Source organism: Ictidomys tridecemlineatus, chromosome 1, assembly GCF_052094955.1.
Source record: "Ictidomys tridecemlineatus isolate mIctTri1 chromosome 1, mIctTri1.hap1, whole genome shotgun sequence".
NCBI classification, from domain to species: domain Eukaryota; kingdom Metazoa; phylum Chordata; class Mammalia; order Rodentia; family Sciuridae; genus Ictidomys; species Ictidomys tridecemlineatus.
This window is the reverse complement of record NC_135477.1, coordinates 39167795-39184327: the sequence shown is the minus strand read 5'-3', so window position 1 is coordinate 39184327 and position 16533 is coordinate 39167795. Positions and strand designations below refer to the sequence as shown.

General features: G+C 32.2%; 1 protein-coding gene across 6 annotated transcripts in view; it reads left to right on the top strand.

The window, feature by feature from the left end:
* The window catches only part of Ccser2 (coiled-coil serine rich protein 2), a 142368-nt gene that overhangs the window by 74056 nt on the left and 51779 nt on the right, over positions 1-16533 (top strand). For all 6 annotated transcript variants that reach the window (XM_005340087.4, XM_013365086.4, XM_021719989.3 and 3 more), the window contains one exon: positions 8591-8786. In XM_005340087.4, the coding sequence (XP_005340144.2) occupies positions 8591-8786 (196 nt within the window). The remainder of the gene's footprint in view (positions 1-8590; positions 8787-16533) is intronic.

The window sequence follows — 16533 nt, the reverse complement described above, 5'->3', positions numbered from 1 at the left end:
GTATGAGATGTAAAAGCTGTGGATTGGCAGTGACTTCATAGAACATTGGGCTGAAGATGGTAAAAAGAATTGGTAAAAATGAGTAGTGTTTACTTCATGTTGCCAAGATGCTCAGAGTCCATAGGAAAGATAGGCACATAGACAGAGTGCAGTGATGTTGGGTGCCTTGATAAGGTGATATATAAAGGACTCCAAGAGCATGCAGCAACTGGTTTTTGTTTTAAGATAACACAGGATAAATGATGTAATTACTGAACTGATTTCTAAAAGTATGACTATATAGAGATTACAGAATAGTAGGTTCTACAGGAGCAGGGTACGTATTCCACATGGAAAACATGTGATAGGGTATGGCATTTTCAGAGAGTATCTCTTAAGTTTAGCATGGCTGGATTTTGCTATATTATTTGGAGAAATATGATCTAACTCTAAATTAAAAAACCATTGCATTATGCAGTTTAAGATAAAGGACGGGAAAGTTTACCTTAAAGTGAGACTTAATCAGACTGTAAATTACTTAACCAGAAGTGAATTACCTACAGGTAGTTATCTCTATCCTTGGGAATGATCAAGCTAAGGTGGAGTATAATCATTTGACAGAAAAGTTAAGCAGCGTTTTCAAAAAAAAGTTATAATTCTTGGATATCAACAGATGTAGAAAGTGTAAGTTCCCTGGTCAAATGAGCATGAGAATGGACAAATTAAAGTTAAAAATTTTTAAATGGTCAACTCCATTGGGCCTGTAAGTATAAATATGTAATGTGATTTTGGAAATGATGGCAAAAGATAATATGTAGTCATTCCTCAAAACATATCACAGATTCCTTTTACAGACTATATTTTAATGGATTTACAATTTGTATTTGCACCAGTGATTATTAGAAGAGAGAAATGCACAGCATTCTTAAGGGTTATGATCTAATTTAGTACAGAACTTTATAACAAATGGGCTGAGGCACACTGATTTGTTGAATGGTTATAGGCTAACCAGTTTATTGATTTCCCCTCAAGTTTTCTGGGACTGTGCTGAGTTTTGGATCCCCCAGAGCCATTTGTAAGGATGGGCAATATCAAAAAAAAAAAAAAATTCCCAAATGAACCATACCCAAGCATACTTTAAAACTAATATTTTCTCTTAAGAGTTTGGATTTATTAACCCAAGGGATTTTTTAATATTACATGTACAAAATTCCCTCTTGACTTGGAGCACTGCTTTCTTTTCTTCTGTCTCACAACTTCTATATTTCACATAGTTAATTATAGGATAATGTCTTATCCATAACTCAGAGATATTGGGAAGATTGAGTGTTGAAAACTGTATTCTCTCCTTCTCTTTATAGTACTGCACTCTTAACCTGGCCTAATCTTCCACTCCCTTTTTTCCCTACAGTTCCCCCTTTTCAACAACTTCAACTCACATCCTAACGAACTTATTCCCTTGACCTCTTTGTCTACATTGTCCTAACTGTAACTGAATTCTAGCTCTTTCTTAAATTACTTTTTCCCTAGTAGTGGATTCTTCTTTTCTAATCAGCCTAGTTTTGTTTTGTGTTGTTTTGTTTGTTTTTAAGATCTTCATAGTATATATAGTAATTGGGTTTATTGCAAGAAACTCATACATGCATGGAATTTGATTTTGGTTCATGATCTCCCCTTTTCTCCCCCTTTTCCCTCCCAACCTCCCTCCTTCCTTTGTTCTCCTTCCTCTACTAGACTTCCTACACTCATCTATTTATTTATATTTAATTGGATCTTTTTACTTATGTATAAAGGTGAAATTCCCTGTGGTATATTTACATATGCACATAACATGATGTTTTAAGAATTCTGCATTGCCTCCCCTTACCAATTTCTTTACTCTTGATTTTCTATATTTCTATATTACTGTTCTTCCATTTATCTTTAGTATATCCTGTCATCTCTCTCCCTTTCCTTTTCTTTACTCTAGCTTCTGCATTTGAGAGAAAACATTCTACCTTAATTTTTTGAGTTTGGCTTATTTTAGCATTGTATTCTCAATTTCCATTCAGTTACTGGCAAATCTCATAATTAATTTTTTTATGGATGACTAGAACTCCATTTTGTGTGTGTGTATCATAATTTCTTGATCCATTTGTCTATTGATGAGCATCGGTTACTATGGTATGATGTTACTATGGTATGATGATATTTAGTCCTTTCTGATAAATACCAAGGAATGAATGGGATGGGTCATATGGTGGTTCTATTCCTAGTATTTGAGGATCTCCATACTGCTTTTCAGAGTGGGTATACTAGTCCGTAGTCCTAACAGTGGTGTGCAAATGTACCTTTTCCCCGTAATCTCAGTGACATTATTATTGTTTGTATTCCAGATTGCTGTCATTCTGACTGGAGTGAGATGAAATTTTAGGATAGTTTTTATTAGCATTCCCCTGATTACTGAAAATGCTAAATATTTTTCAACCTCATTTGCGTTTCTTCTTTTGAGAAGTTTCTGTTCAGTTCTTTTGCTCATTTATTGACTGGGTCAAATGTTTTTTTGGTATACTTTTGAGTTCTTTGTATATTCTGGATATTAATCTCCTGTCAGAGGAGTAGCTGGCTAAGATTTCTTGCTATTTCTTTACTGTTTTGAGATAGTCTTTGTCTTCATTCTTCATTGTCACTTCTAAATGAAGTATTCTTAAATGCCTTTTCTTTGAGACTCAGGGCATTTGATTGAATTAATTCTTCTTTACTGGTACCTACCTGTACTTTACAAAAATCATAGCCCCTTGGCTTACTTTCCTCCTTCATTATAAACTTTGCTATAATTCTGAGTAGCTAAAGTGTAATGCAAGTGATTCATTTTTCTGTCTCTTTAGGTCCTTAGGGTTCTTTATACATAAGGTATGTCAGTAGAGAATGGATGGTTTTACTTTTCCAATCTGGATACTCTTTTTTTTTTCTTTTGCACAGTTACTATGGCTAGACTCTGTGGTACAATATTGAATAGAAGTGGTGAGAGCCAACAGTTATCTCATTTCTGATATTAAGTGGAAAACACTTCAGTCTTTCGCTGTTACATAAGATATTAGTTGTGGGTTGTTCACACATTATCAGTTAGAGGAATTCCCTTCATTCATAGTTTGTTGAGGGCTTCTATCATCAAAGAGTATTAGATTTTGTCAAATGCTTTTTTTCTCTATTGAGATAATCACCCTCTCGCCGCCCCCCCCCCCAGTTTCATTCTACTAAATGTGACATATATCATTGATTTTTTTTCACACGTTGAACCAGCTTTTTCTTGGATAAATCTCAATTGCTCTTGGTATATATTTCTTTTTTAGGTTGTCTGGTTCAATATTCTAGTATTTTTGAGGATGTTTTTATATATATTCTTAAGAAATATTAGGTATGTAATAGTATCTCATTGTTTTAATTTGTAAATCTCTAATGATATATTGTCAAATGTTTTTTCCCCCACATTTTATTTGCCATATATGTTATCTTCTTTGTGAGATGTCTATTAAGATATTAGCCCACTTTTAAATTAGGTTATTTTTTTTTCTCTTGTTGAGTTCCAACAGTTTTTTGTATATTTTAGATATTAACCCTTTATCAGAAACATGTCTGGCAAGTGTACTCTCAGTCTGTGGTTTTTCTTATTGTTGCTTTCTGTTGTGTATGTCATCCTAGGGATTGAGCCTGGGGCAATTTACCACTGAGCTATATCTTCAGTTCTGTTTTTGTTTTAATTTAAATTTAAATTTTTTTAAATTTTGAGATGGGATCTCTCACTAAGTTGTAGCACTTAGCTTCCAACTTGAGATCCTCCTGCCTTAGCCTCCCATGTTGCTGGGATTAGGTCTGTGCTGTTGAGCTGAGTTTCTTCTCTTCATGTTGTTTTTCACAGAGCAAATTTAAAAACAAAATTTTATTAAGTTTAGCATCTATTTTTCTTCTTGGATTGCAGTTTTTGTGTTCTAAAAATTCACCTCCAAACTCAAGGTTACCTAGATTTTCTCTCTTTTTGCCTCATAGGTATAGTTGTGCATTTTACATTTGGGTCTTTGATCCATTTGAGTTAATTTTTGTGGAAGATTTAAGATCTTTTTCTTTTGCGTGTAGATGTGTGGCTGTTCCAGCCTCATGGGTTGAAAAGACTGTCTTTTTATCTATTGAATTGCTCTTACTTCTTTTTCAAGGATCAGTTGACTATATTTATGTGGTTTCATTTAAAAGCTCTCTATTATACTCTATTGATTTTTTTTTTGTCTGTTCTTTCACCAGTAACACATTGTCTTGATTACTGTGGCTTCATATAGTAAGTCTCAAGTTTAGGTAGTACCAGTGCTCTGACTTGCCTTCTTGAATATTGTTGACTATTCTGTTTCTTTTGCTTTTTTACAGAATTACTTTGTCATATTTACAAAATTATATCCTAGAACTTTGATTGTGATCTTGTTGAATCTTTCAAGCACTTTAACTTATGATAGCTCATTTAATTAATTTTAATAACAAATACAACTGTGAAACACCAGAATATGTATACTTAACTTTTGGGAGGTGGGCATTCCAAATCCTATATTTCAAACCAGAGTCCATAGTCTTGGAGATTGCAAGTTGGCATTTTTTTTCTATTTATACATTTAACTTTTATACAGAGGTTTTATTGAAGGTGAGGAAAGAAATACTAAAGAGTTTTTGAAGGCAAAATTGTGACTCAGATTAGGTAAGAAATTAATAAGGAAAGTCTCTTCTGCTTCCCCCCCAGACATGTGCACATGGACATCTGCACTTCCTATTCTAACCTGTGAATCAAAAACATTAAAATTAGTCCCCAAATCACACATTTTAGTAATCAAGAAGCTCAGTTGGAAGTGGGGAAGAATAGAATAAAGTTATGGGAATAATCATATAACTTGGGGAGTTTTCTTTAATACTATAAATAAATAATTATTCAGAAATGTGGTTTTTATGCTTGTGGGTTGAATGTCAAGTGCAACTACTGTACATGGATTCATTTTTAAATGAGGTACTGTCAGTTGACTTTGTGGGTCCTTTTCTGAGCTCTCCCTTGTGTTCTTTTTTTTTTTTTTTTTTGGTCTTTCAGTAATATTCCATAGTATTGATTACTATACCTTTATAAAATTAAGGTATCCTATTTTTCATTTTATTGCCTCTTTACTGAATAATATTAAGTAATATTAGTAATAGTGGACATTTCTTTCTCATGCTTATCTGCCAGCTATCCTGGACTGTGACCACCCACATAGGTTCTCCTTCACTTACACACTGTTAACCTTCTAGTGTATTCACTTTATAACAGCTTGCATCCTTCCATTGCTTTCAGCACCTAACTTTTCTGCTACAAGTCTATAATTGTCAATAATTGTTCAGAAGTACAAATTTATACCTCTCAACTTAATAGGGGATGATATGACTAGGAGTTTCATTTTTTTTCATTTTTCCCATCTTCTTTATGCTTTTGCACCTGGATTTGTGTCTTTAATCTTGGAAAATGATTTTGCTTTCCATTCTGTTTCTAAGATTCATTTTATCATGTGTGAACTGCATCATCTTCTAAGGATCTAAAAGTTCAAGATCTTCATTGTCTTTCTATCCTGTGTGCACCCCCCATCTTAATAGTCTTCTTTCATTTTCTGAAAATGATCTGTTAAATATTTGCATTTTCTTCCATTTTTGTTTCTGTCTGCCTCCTAGCCTTCTCACTATGCTTCAGTGTTTCCTCCACTGAGGTTTTGTTATTTTTAACTTACTATCAGTTTAGCAACAAATAGCAGGCAAATGTGTTAATATTTTAACAGTTGGTAAATAAAGGTGAAGGGTATATGGTAGTTCTTTGTAGTCATCCTTTGACGTTTTTGTTTGAAAAAGTTGTAGAGGTGGAAATTAATAATAACCATACAAATAGTAGTTTGTTTTTATTTACATTTAGTATATATTATGCACTGTTTCAAGCACTTTAACTTATGATAGCTCATTTAATCTTTTTATCAACCAAAGTTATTATTAATGTATAGATGAGAAAAATTAAAAACATAGAATATATAACATTCCTTGAATATTACATAGCTAATGAATGAGAGCTGAGATTTAAACTCAGAAGATCTGGAAATTTAAAAATCAGTAAGATATGGCTGTTTTCAAAGGACTTGCAATCCAATTAGTATCTTCAACAGCTGATATGAATTTAAGCCTAAATTCAATGCCAGAATTGGCTCTTTAATCTGTGACTTTTTAGATGACAAAATTCTTAATTCCTGTATTCAGTTAGTAATCAAGACTTGTTTGAAAAAATTTTAATTCATTAGTTCCTTGCATTTGGTTCTCCTAATAAGCCTGTATTCTATACCTGATTCTCATGCTGTAGACTACAGGCCAATCTCTTTTAGTGTCTTTCTTCTGTAATCATTCTTTTACTCACTTGGCAAAATAAAAAGTAAATATTAATTTGGTTATTAATTGGTATTTTTGTCATGTCACATCAACAGGATTTTAGAATCTCAGAGATGAAAGCTTCATAAAAAAACTCAGTGATTAAAATTATTCTTGTTATTCAGTGCAAAAACAATAATAGCAAAACAAACAAAATTCAGATACAAATGAAAAAGAATAAGCAATCTGTTTCTTCACAGTGTTTATAATTTGGCATTTGTTGCTAACAAACACAGTATACTGTGATATATATTATAAGGGGTCTTCAGTGGAGGTATCAAGTCCTGCTTGGGAATTAAGGAAACTTTCTCTGAAGAAGTGCCAACTAACTTAAAATGAAGAGTTCTCCAGACTGAGTATGCAGTAGAGGGCAACATGAGTAGACTAACAGGACCATTGAGAAGGTGAGGATGTGGGTTCAGAGATGAGGGAGATTTTGACATGCTTTGGGGATCTCAGCTAATTAGTGATTGATTAAGAAGTTATTCTCAGGAACACAGGTGTTGTGGGAATAAACCAAAGAATCTAAGTTAGATTCAAGCTTCTGTGGTGTCAGAGCCATTTTTAAGATCACCTAGTCCCTGAAAAATATGTCTTATTCTTTGTATCATTACTCCCTTGCCCTGCCCAAAGTCTTAACCTTTCATTTCTAGTAGACTAAAACCTCATAATGTATAATTCATCCCAGATTCATTGCTGCCTCAGACAATTTCCCAAAGTATATCAACTTTTTTTCCTCTAAAAATATAGCTCTTTTTATCTCTTCTTTTCATTTGTCAGGTTATTCCATATTTTTGTCAATAACACTTCCTAACTTTTTACAACTATATGTTTTACATTCACTCCCATGTATAGATGGTATATCTATTCAGTCATGGATAGGTAAATTCATACTAATTAATTGATCAGTATTTGAGATTCACAAATTCAATCATATTTTAAACCAGTAAAAGAAAGTAGAAGTATAAGGGTCAAATTATAAGATCAAAGTAGAATCTTATTTCTGTATCAACAATATAAAAATGTATAAAAATAATTTTCTTGGATTAAAAATGAAGGCCTAAAATATTTACAAGAAATAGTTTCAGAGAAAAACAATCATATAGAAATCAGCTTCATATTAAATATTTCAGAGTTCAGAGATTTGGGAATATTTGTTGAAAGGTAAAAAAATTAGTGGTTACTACATTTTTACATTTTCAGCGTGGTCGAAATCTAATGCATTTTGACTTACAAATTTAATGCATTATAAATTGAACCTTATTTCTAATAAGAGAATACTTTCTCAGTATTATTTTAAATATTGAGACTTAACTTATTCAGTTCTTGTCATAATTTAAGAACTAACTAGAATTATATGTAAAACGTATGCAGCAATTTTTAAATTGCTATAGGTATGACTTCTGTGTAAAATGTTGTTTTGTACTTCCATGAAACACATTGTTCCTAATTTTCTTTCTCTTTTTTTTTCATGAATATTATGGTATGAAACTGAAGAGAAGTATAAGTTTTTTAAGAGTAGACTTATTTTTACTGCAGTTTAAGTTTATGAAACTATATGTTGTGTGTGTGTGTGTGTATATATATATATATATGACTTTAAAAACTTTGGTTAATCTTAATTGGAAAAGATGATTTATCAACAACATAAAAACAAAAGAACAAGGAAATAACATTTCTTATGTCTTAACTGCTTGCTAGAACTTGCATGAAATGGTAGTCCAAGGTGTGTCCAAATGGAATTAATATGGATAAGATAGTTATGGGGCTAAAAAAGGTGTGCAGTTTAAGATGCTAAGCAAAGCCAAAAGCTAACAAATAGGCAATAAATGTAGAAGGAATAAAGAATGTAGAAGGAATAAGTATAATTTTTCCAGCTGAAGCCTTTTCATTTTGTTTTTATTCCAGTTCTTAGGAAAGAAGGTTATTCAGCCAGTGTGTAAAACACAATAAAGATAGGGTGAGAGGGCTTCAGAAGATAATTATTTTAATAACATGTAGACTGACTGCACATTTCAGTGGAAGTACATTCAATGAGTGATATGAGTACAAGTGAGAGACTTTCTAGTAATGATAAATGATTTATAAAGATCACTGCAATAATTTCATTACCTTTTTTTCTGAAATTTATGTCTTTTCCCCCCACCTTCTTCCCCTGCCCTTCCAGAGGCTCTCCTTATAGAGAATCTCCTTTGGGTCATTTTGAAAGCTATGGAGGGACCCCCTTTTTCCAGGCCCAGAAGATGTTTGCAGATGTACCGGAAAATACAGTGATACTGGATGAGATGACTCTCCGACACATGGTCCAGGATTGCACTGCTGTAAAAACTCAGTTACTCAAACTCAAACGTCTGCTGCATCAGGTAAGTACATATTGAACATTTTTAGCTCTTAATATTTTGAATTGAAAAATGGATTGACTTCTTTTTTTGAAAATAAAGTTGCTTGGGTTTCTAAATATCTCTTTTTATTTCTGTAGAATGTCTATAAATAGTACATAGTAAACACTTTAGTCAGAGAAGACAGCATGAGAGTGTTGTGTGATGGTCTTATTTGTTATCTTAGCATTTATGAGCTATGCAATATTTTGTAAGCCAGTCTCTGTTTCTGTTCCCTCATTTTTATAGTACCTACATTGGAAGGTTGTTGAGAAAATTAGCAATAGTAGTTGTAAATTGAGCAACTTAATACTGTAAGCATTGTAGGCATTGAACATTCTGTGTCTGTTACTATAATTTCAGATAAGTGGGAAATAAAAAACAGTTTTTTTAATTTAAATAATTACATATTTTTTTGTTTGAGACCTTTAAGTTTAACGTATTTGGTTCTTTCATTTCTTTTGAGAAAGTCGAGACTCATAGCAGTGATATGATTTGTCCAGAGTCGTGGGATGAGTTGATGGTAGAGTTTGGATTCTGGTTTAACAATACTTTATTTTAAGCACTTAGTGTTTATAGACAAGGCTAGAGGCATAGTAGAGAACCAAGGAACCAATGAATAAAATACTAATTTTAAATAAAGGATATGTTTTGTTTGTTTTTAAATCTGTTTGTGTTTTATATACTAGCTTTTAACTTAAAACTGTGATTGAGAAAGAACAGACTGACTTCTCTCCACTACTTAGTTTTCTTTATGGGTCACTTTCTTCAGTGTTGTATGTTTTAACTTCAAATGAGCAAGGACCGAATCTTAGAATTCCTAGTGGCCATCGAAACCAGACTCATGGTATCTGCTATTTGAAGTGAAATATGCCTCCTAAGCCAATAATGATGGTGATGAATATATGCATTCTGTTAAAGAGTTTTGTAAATTGTTTTATATTGCTAGGATGGGATTTTTCCAGACTATTCCTCTCCATTCTTATGGATATTTGACTTAACTTTTAAGAAGGAACCTTTCTGTGCTAAAGCTGGGAACAAGAATGGAGGATTCTTTTTGATCTACGGTTCTTGGACTTCTTCCAAGGCAGAAAGAAAGTCCATGATTGAGGTATCCAGGTACAGAATTTATAAATTAGTTTAGCTATAATCAGGGAATACCGTTTGATTTATAGTGTTTCTCTGCTGCTAGTTTGAGGAAAAGATTTTCTGATCAGAAACTATAGCCATAGAAAAATATAGCCTGTAGAAAAAGATGGTAGGAAAGGATGGGAAATAGCCAAAATATCTACTGTAAGCTAGTCATTATACTACCTATACCTCGTGTCCTCTTCTATGTCTGGGTACATTGCCATGAATCATTAACCCGATTAAATATCACCTGATAATATTAGGCCACCACTAATAATGAGAGGGAACAAAATTGAGGAGGGCTTAGGTGGATTGATAACCAATTACTAGTACTACAGAAATTAAAAAATGATTTTCAGTGTACTTTATATAAAGCCATGTGTTATTATTAGTGCACATGAATTATATAAAATAATGAGTTTCATTGTGGCATATTCATAATTCATATAATTCATATTAATCATATTCCCCTCTATAGTAAGTAGAGACTTTGTTTTGTTAAGAATTCTCAGTTGTTTTTTTTTTTTTTTAACGTATCCCCTTACCCCTCACTCTTTCTCTTTGGTTGCTAGGAATCAAACTATGGCATCACATGTGCTAGGCAAGTACTCTAACACTAAGCTACATCCCCAGCTCCTATTAAGTGGTCAGTTTTTCTTTATTTTTATTTGACTTTTTAAAAAAATCTTTCTTCAAATATATAATGATTTTCTGATGTTTACTAATATTTAAGAGTGAGGAACTGAAATGTTGATTCAGAAGTTTTTGCACATGGATCATACTTGTCAACTGACCAGTTTCATTTTATGGTGATGGATGAATGTCAGTGGGCTCTCAGCACCTACTAAATGAACGAATTTTCTTTCTAAGGAGGTGTAGTTTCTCTGTGGAAGAAACCTTTGATTTTTTGCTTGGAATAAAGATAGAAGCCTATAAATATAGTAATTCCTTATACAGCTTTTCACTTAATTTCCAAAGTTTTAACCTTAAGCAGTCATGTAGTTATTCTTTTTTCTTTATCTGACAAAACAAGGAAAAGAAGAATAAGAAAAATTGAACCAGAAAAATAAAAATTTGGACATTCTTAGGAAAAGTAGTGAGATCTCTTTAGCTTGTCAGTATCCTGAAAAGATGGTGGGGACAAAGTGACTGTTACATTAAAAGAAATGTAAGGTACAATTAGATACAGTGTAAGATTCTGAATTTGATATTGGTTTGGATAGAGCGGCTATAAAGGACATTTGGGTCAGTTGGAGAAAATAAACTTGGCCTATATAAATGACAAGGTGGAAATTTACTAAAATGAAAGGGTGGAGATGAAGTGTTGATTGAAGAAAGCAGTTTATAAAGTAGTATGTACATTATGATCACTTATCTGTGTATCTTCAGAAGGATATGCTGTAAATTTTAATGATAATAACCTGAATTGTGATAATGTGAGTTTTTAAAAATTATTTTAATCCATATTTTCTAATTTTTATTAGAAATTATAGTGAATTTCCTAATTCATTCTTTCTGAAAAATAAAAGGTTATTTTAAAATTGTGTGTCTTAGTCAAAGATCAGTTAATAATTGGTTGTGGTTAAAATGTGTAGGATTCTAGACAGCAAGCAAGAGTGATAGCTAGGGTTAGGGCAGATTGTAAAGGGCCCAAGCACCACAAAAGCAGTAGATTAGACAGTGAGGAATGAAGAGAAGGGAATGGGGATAAGCAAAGGAAGGACAGTGGAAAGAATCTTACATAGTTTTCCCATACACTTATATGAAAACAACACAGTGAATCATGCTACCACGTACATCCGTAAGAATGGGACTCTTAATTAGAATAAGGTATATCCCATGCTTGTATAATTAAATCAAAATGAATTCTGCTGTCATATATAACTAAAAAGAACCAGTGGGGCAGGAGGAGCAGATTGGATTTATTCTATTGATGGTGGTAGCCAAAAGAGTGACGTGGCCATATTGGTATTTAGAAAACATTGCTCAATGATTGTTACATTTAATTGCTTTGAAGTATTTTAATTTTAATGCTCTTTCAAGCATCTCTCTGACAGATAAAACTTTAATATAGTAATCATGAATGGCATACTGGACATTCTTGTAGGTGCCTGTAATACACATCTCCTCTAGTCCTTGAAAAGTATGTGATGTTGGCTTCATATCAATTAAAGAAAGTAAGCCTCAGAAAGCTAATCAATGATAATTTTTAAAAAATCAGTGTTTGTTTTTTTAACCCCAATCTATTTGATTCCAAGGCAAGTTGCACACCTTGAGGGATAGTTGTTGACCTTGAGGGACAACATATAGAGGGGAGTGTGAAAATAGCCTTCAACATTCTTACCATCTTCAACTCCTTACTATCACTACACATCCTTTAGCCAAATCTAGGTGATAGAACCATTATTTTTTTAAATCATTCTCTATGAATGTTCATTTAAACAAAGTTCTCCCTGTTCACAAAATTTAAAAATTGTAAACTGTTGTATTTGGCCTTTGATTTGCTATTATATACTCAACCCAGAGTTACTTTATAGTTTCAACAGGACTTTGTGTATTTCTTTCACTTTTTATATCACAAGTATGGAAGAAAAACAGTAGTAATGTCATTTTCATACTGAGATTTTTTTTAAATGTTTTTTTTTTAAAGAGAGAATGAGGGGGGGGAGAGAGAGAGAGAGAGAGAGAGAGAGAGAGAGAGAGAGAGAGAATTTTAATATTTAGTTATCGGCGGACACAATATCTTTGTTTTGTATGTGGTGCTGAGGATCGAATCCGGGCCACACGCATGCCACGCATACCACTTGAGCCACATCCCCAGCCCTGAGATTTTGATATTTAGTTGTGTTTCCCAAGGTTACCCAGTTGCATATTAATGTATTTTAAACCCATGGCTTTTGAACTATTTTGTATACCTCTGTATATTTTATTACCCAATTTATAGAATTTTGATAAGAATTTTAATCCTGATCTAAAGAATATGGGAGCATAATGAAAATTATTTTTTTCTAAGTATTAGGGATTGAACCCAGTGTCTCATGAACACTAGGCAAAAGCTCTGCCAATGAATTTTTCCCCCAGCTCTTTTATTATTTTTGTGTTTCAGACAGATGTTCTAAACTGCCCAGGCTGGCCTCAGACTTGCAGTCCTCCTGCCTTAGCCTCCTTTGTACCTGAGGTTATAGGTGTTGAGTCACTGTGCTCAGCAAAAAAAAAAAAAAAGTAATTCTTTAGTGGTGTCTTGTCTCCTTACTTTTAATTCCCTGTACCCTCTTTTAAAAACTTTTTATTGGGCTGGGGATGTGGCTCAAGCGGTAGCACGCTCGCCTGGCAGGCATGCGGCCTGGGTTTGATCCTCAGCACCACATACAAAGATGTTGTGTCCGCTGAAAACTAAAATAAATAAATAAATAAAAATTCTCTCTCTCTCTCTTAAAAAAAACTTTTTATGAAGCATAATATTCATACAGAAGGTCTATCTCAGTGAATTTTCACAAACTAAAAATATCTGTGTGATTAGTACCCAACAAGGAGAACATTAACAGAACAGAATCCTCTGGTTACTTTTACTACCATTCTTCTGGTAACCACTTGGTTTCTGAAATCATAGAGGAGTGTTGCCTGTATTCGAACTTTAAAATGAAATGAAATGAAGTCATATATGTACCTTATTTTGCTTGACATTATATTTATAAATGTCATCCATTCTTTTGCATTCTTATTATAATATATTTCATTTTATAATTATACCACAATGTATTTAATTTGTTCTACAGTTGATAGGCATTTGGGTATGTTTCCACTTTTTGATTATGAATAGTGCCACTACAGTATTCTAGCTTATGTCTTTTGGTCAATATATTTATGCATTTGTATTGGGTATCTATCTATGTGCTGGTCTGTCATAAGATATGTAGATATTCAGCATTAGTACATACATAAAGAAATTTTCCAAACCTCTTTTTTCTATGATTTCTTTTCATTAGTTTCCCTGAAGCTTTTATCATATTATCACTAGCATCTGTTTTGACCTTGGTGTAAGAGCAAAGAATCTTAGATGTAGTATTAGAAAAACATGATGATATCTCTTTCTGTTGTTTTATTTGGTTTATAAAATATTTGAACTCTGTGATACATGTCCTATTGAGGATACTTATTTTGGTAATAAAAATCTAAAAGCACATATAGTATTTTTAAAATATTAATATAATCTATAACTGTTTTGTTTATTCCCTTATTCCAATGTTGAGAATAAAAACTAGTAATTTTTTTCATCACATAGTTCTGTTCTCTTTCTGTGTTTGTTTGTATTTATATTATCACATACATGTATGCACATGTGTGTGTAGTGTTAGGTGGACATAATATTGAAAGCAGCAGAGTAAGAGTTACTGTCACTTTGTGGCAGAGAACCATATAAAAGGTAGGATACTCATGTTCTTCTATCTCCCAATTTTCTTGTCACTCTAGGAAAAACAGAGTATATGAAATATATATAAAAAGAATATATATAAGCACAAGAGTTCAGTATGATGAATAATGTGAAACAATTGTGTATTCTCTAATCACATTATAAAAAATGAGACATTAATAATCTTCATGTGTGCTCCTTCCTGATTGCAGTGCCTTCCTTTCCAGAGTTTACAGCTTCCCTTTGTATTTCCTTCAAGTATTACATATATATTTGTATCCATATGAGTATTTAGTTTTCCCTCTTTAAATTTTTAATAAGTAAAATTACACTCTTAAGTATTTGTGTGACTTCATTCACTCAACATTTTTTAAAGGTTCTTTCATGTTTATGTTTCATTGATTTTCATTTCACTGTTTATGTTTCATTCTATGAACAAGACTGTCATTGTCCAGCTTCCTCTTGATGCTAATTTTGTTTCCAGCTTTTTTCCTCTGACAATCATTACTACTATGAACATTTCCCTAGTATACATTTATAAAAGTTACTCAGGTATATTTAATTAGGAGTGGAGTTTCTTAGTCATGAGGCACAAAAATATTCTGCTCTGTAAATACCAAACTATTTTCCAAAGTTGTTCAATTTTTTTTACCCCCCATCCTGTTTGTATTCTTCCATATCTGTGCAAACTTAATGTTATTCAGCTTTTAAATTTTTGTCATAAGGGTAGAATATAGGGGTTTTTAATGGTGAATGCTGTCTCCAAGAGACTCACTTCAATTTGCATTTCTGATTACTAATAGAATTAAATCTGTGTGGAATTTTTGTTTTCTTGTTGTGTCTTTGTGTGAGATTTAGAGAGGTGTGTGTGTGTGTGTGTGTGTGTGTGTGTGTTCGTTCTAGATATAAGTGCTTTGTTGGTAATATGTATTGGAAATATTTTATTCCATTCAATGGACTGCTTTTTCATTTTCTGGTATCCTTTGATGAACAAAGATTCTTAATTCTGATGTAGGTGAATTAATCAAACTTTCTCTTTGTGGTTTGTGCTTTTAAAAATCCTTGTGTAAGAAATTCTTCCTTGCTCTGTAGTCATAAAAATATTATATTCTTTTCTAAAATCTTGAAAGTTTCTGTGTTCAGAATTAAATCTCAAATACCTGGGAATTGATTTGGTATATGAAAGATGTGAGTTAGAGATCCACTTTCTTTATTTAAAAAATTTGTTTTAATTAGTTACACATGGCAGTACAATGACCTTGACATATCATACATTTGAATCAGATGAGATATAATTTCTCTTTTTTTCTGAGAGATCCACTTTCATCTGAATAATCAGTAGGTTCATCACTGAGAGTATTAAGAGTCTGTTCTTTCTCCTTTGGTATGCAATGTCTGCTCTATAAAATACTAAATGTGCATTATATGTGATACTATCCCAGTTTCAGATTCTACAACTTGTTACTTAGTATTATATCAATATACTTCCCTGTCTTACCTTTCTTTGAAAACACCTTAACTATCTTAGTCTTCTGTTTTTTCATAAACTGTTTTCATAAACGATTTGGTTTTTTGTTGTTGTTCTACAGGATTTTGATGGAATAATATTGAATGGACAGATCAATTTCAGAGGGCCAGCTTATACTATTTAGACTTTGTATCCAAGAACATGATGTATATTTATTGGTCCATCGCTTTAATTTTTTTTCATTAAGGTTTTATATTCTTTGCATAAAAATCTTACACACTTTTATTATATTTACTTCTAATGCCTAAAGTGTTTTGTTGCTACTGTAAGTGCTATCATTTTCTAATGTATTATTGTTGGTTTACAGAAATAAATGAGTTCATATTTAGCAATTTTGATGCAATTATTATTAATTCTAATAATTATTCATAGGTTTTGGAGGAATTTTTTATCTAGATAAATATATTATCTGCAATAACGAGTTGTGTTTTTCCTTTCCAATATTTGTATTGTGCCTCATTTATCCATTGGGATAAAAACTGAAGGAAAATGTTGAATTGGTCTTGTTTTGCTCTTAACAAGAATGCTTTCAGTGTTTTGACTAGTAAATGTGATATCTCCTGTATCATTTTTGTGGATCTCCTTAATAAGATGAATTTTTTAATTTTAAAGTTTTGAGGCACTCTTTAAAAAGCACTTTTACTTTTTTTCAGGTTTCAGAA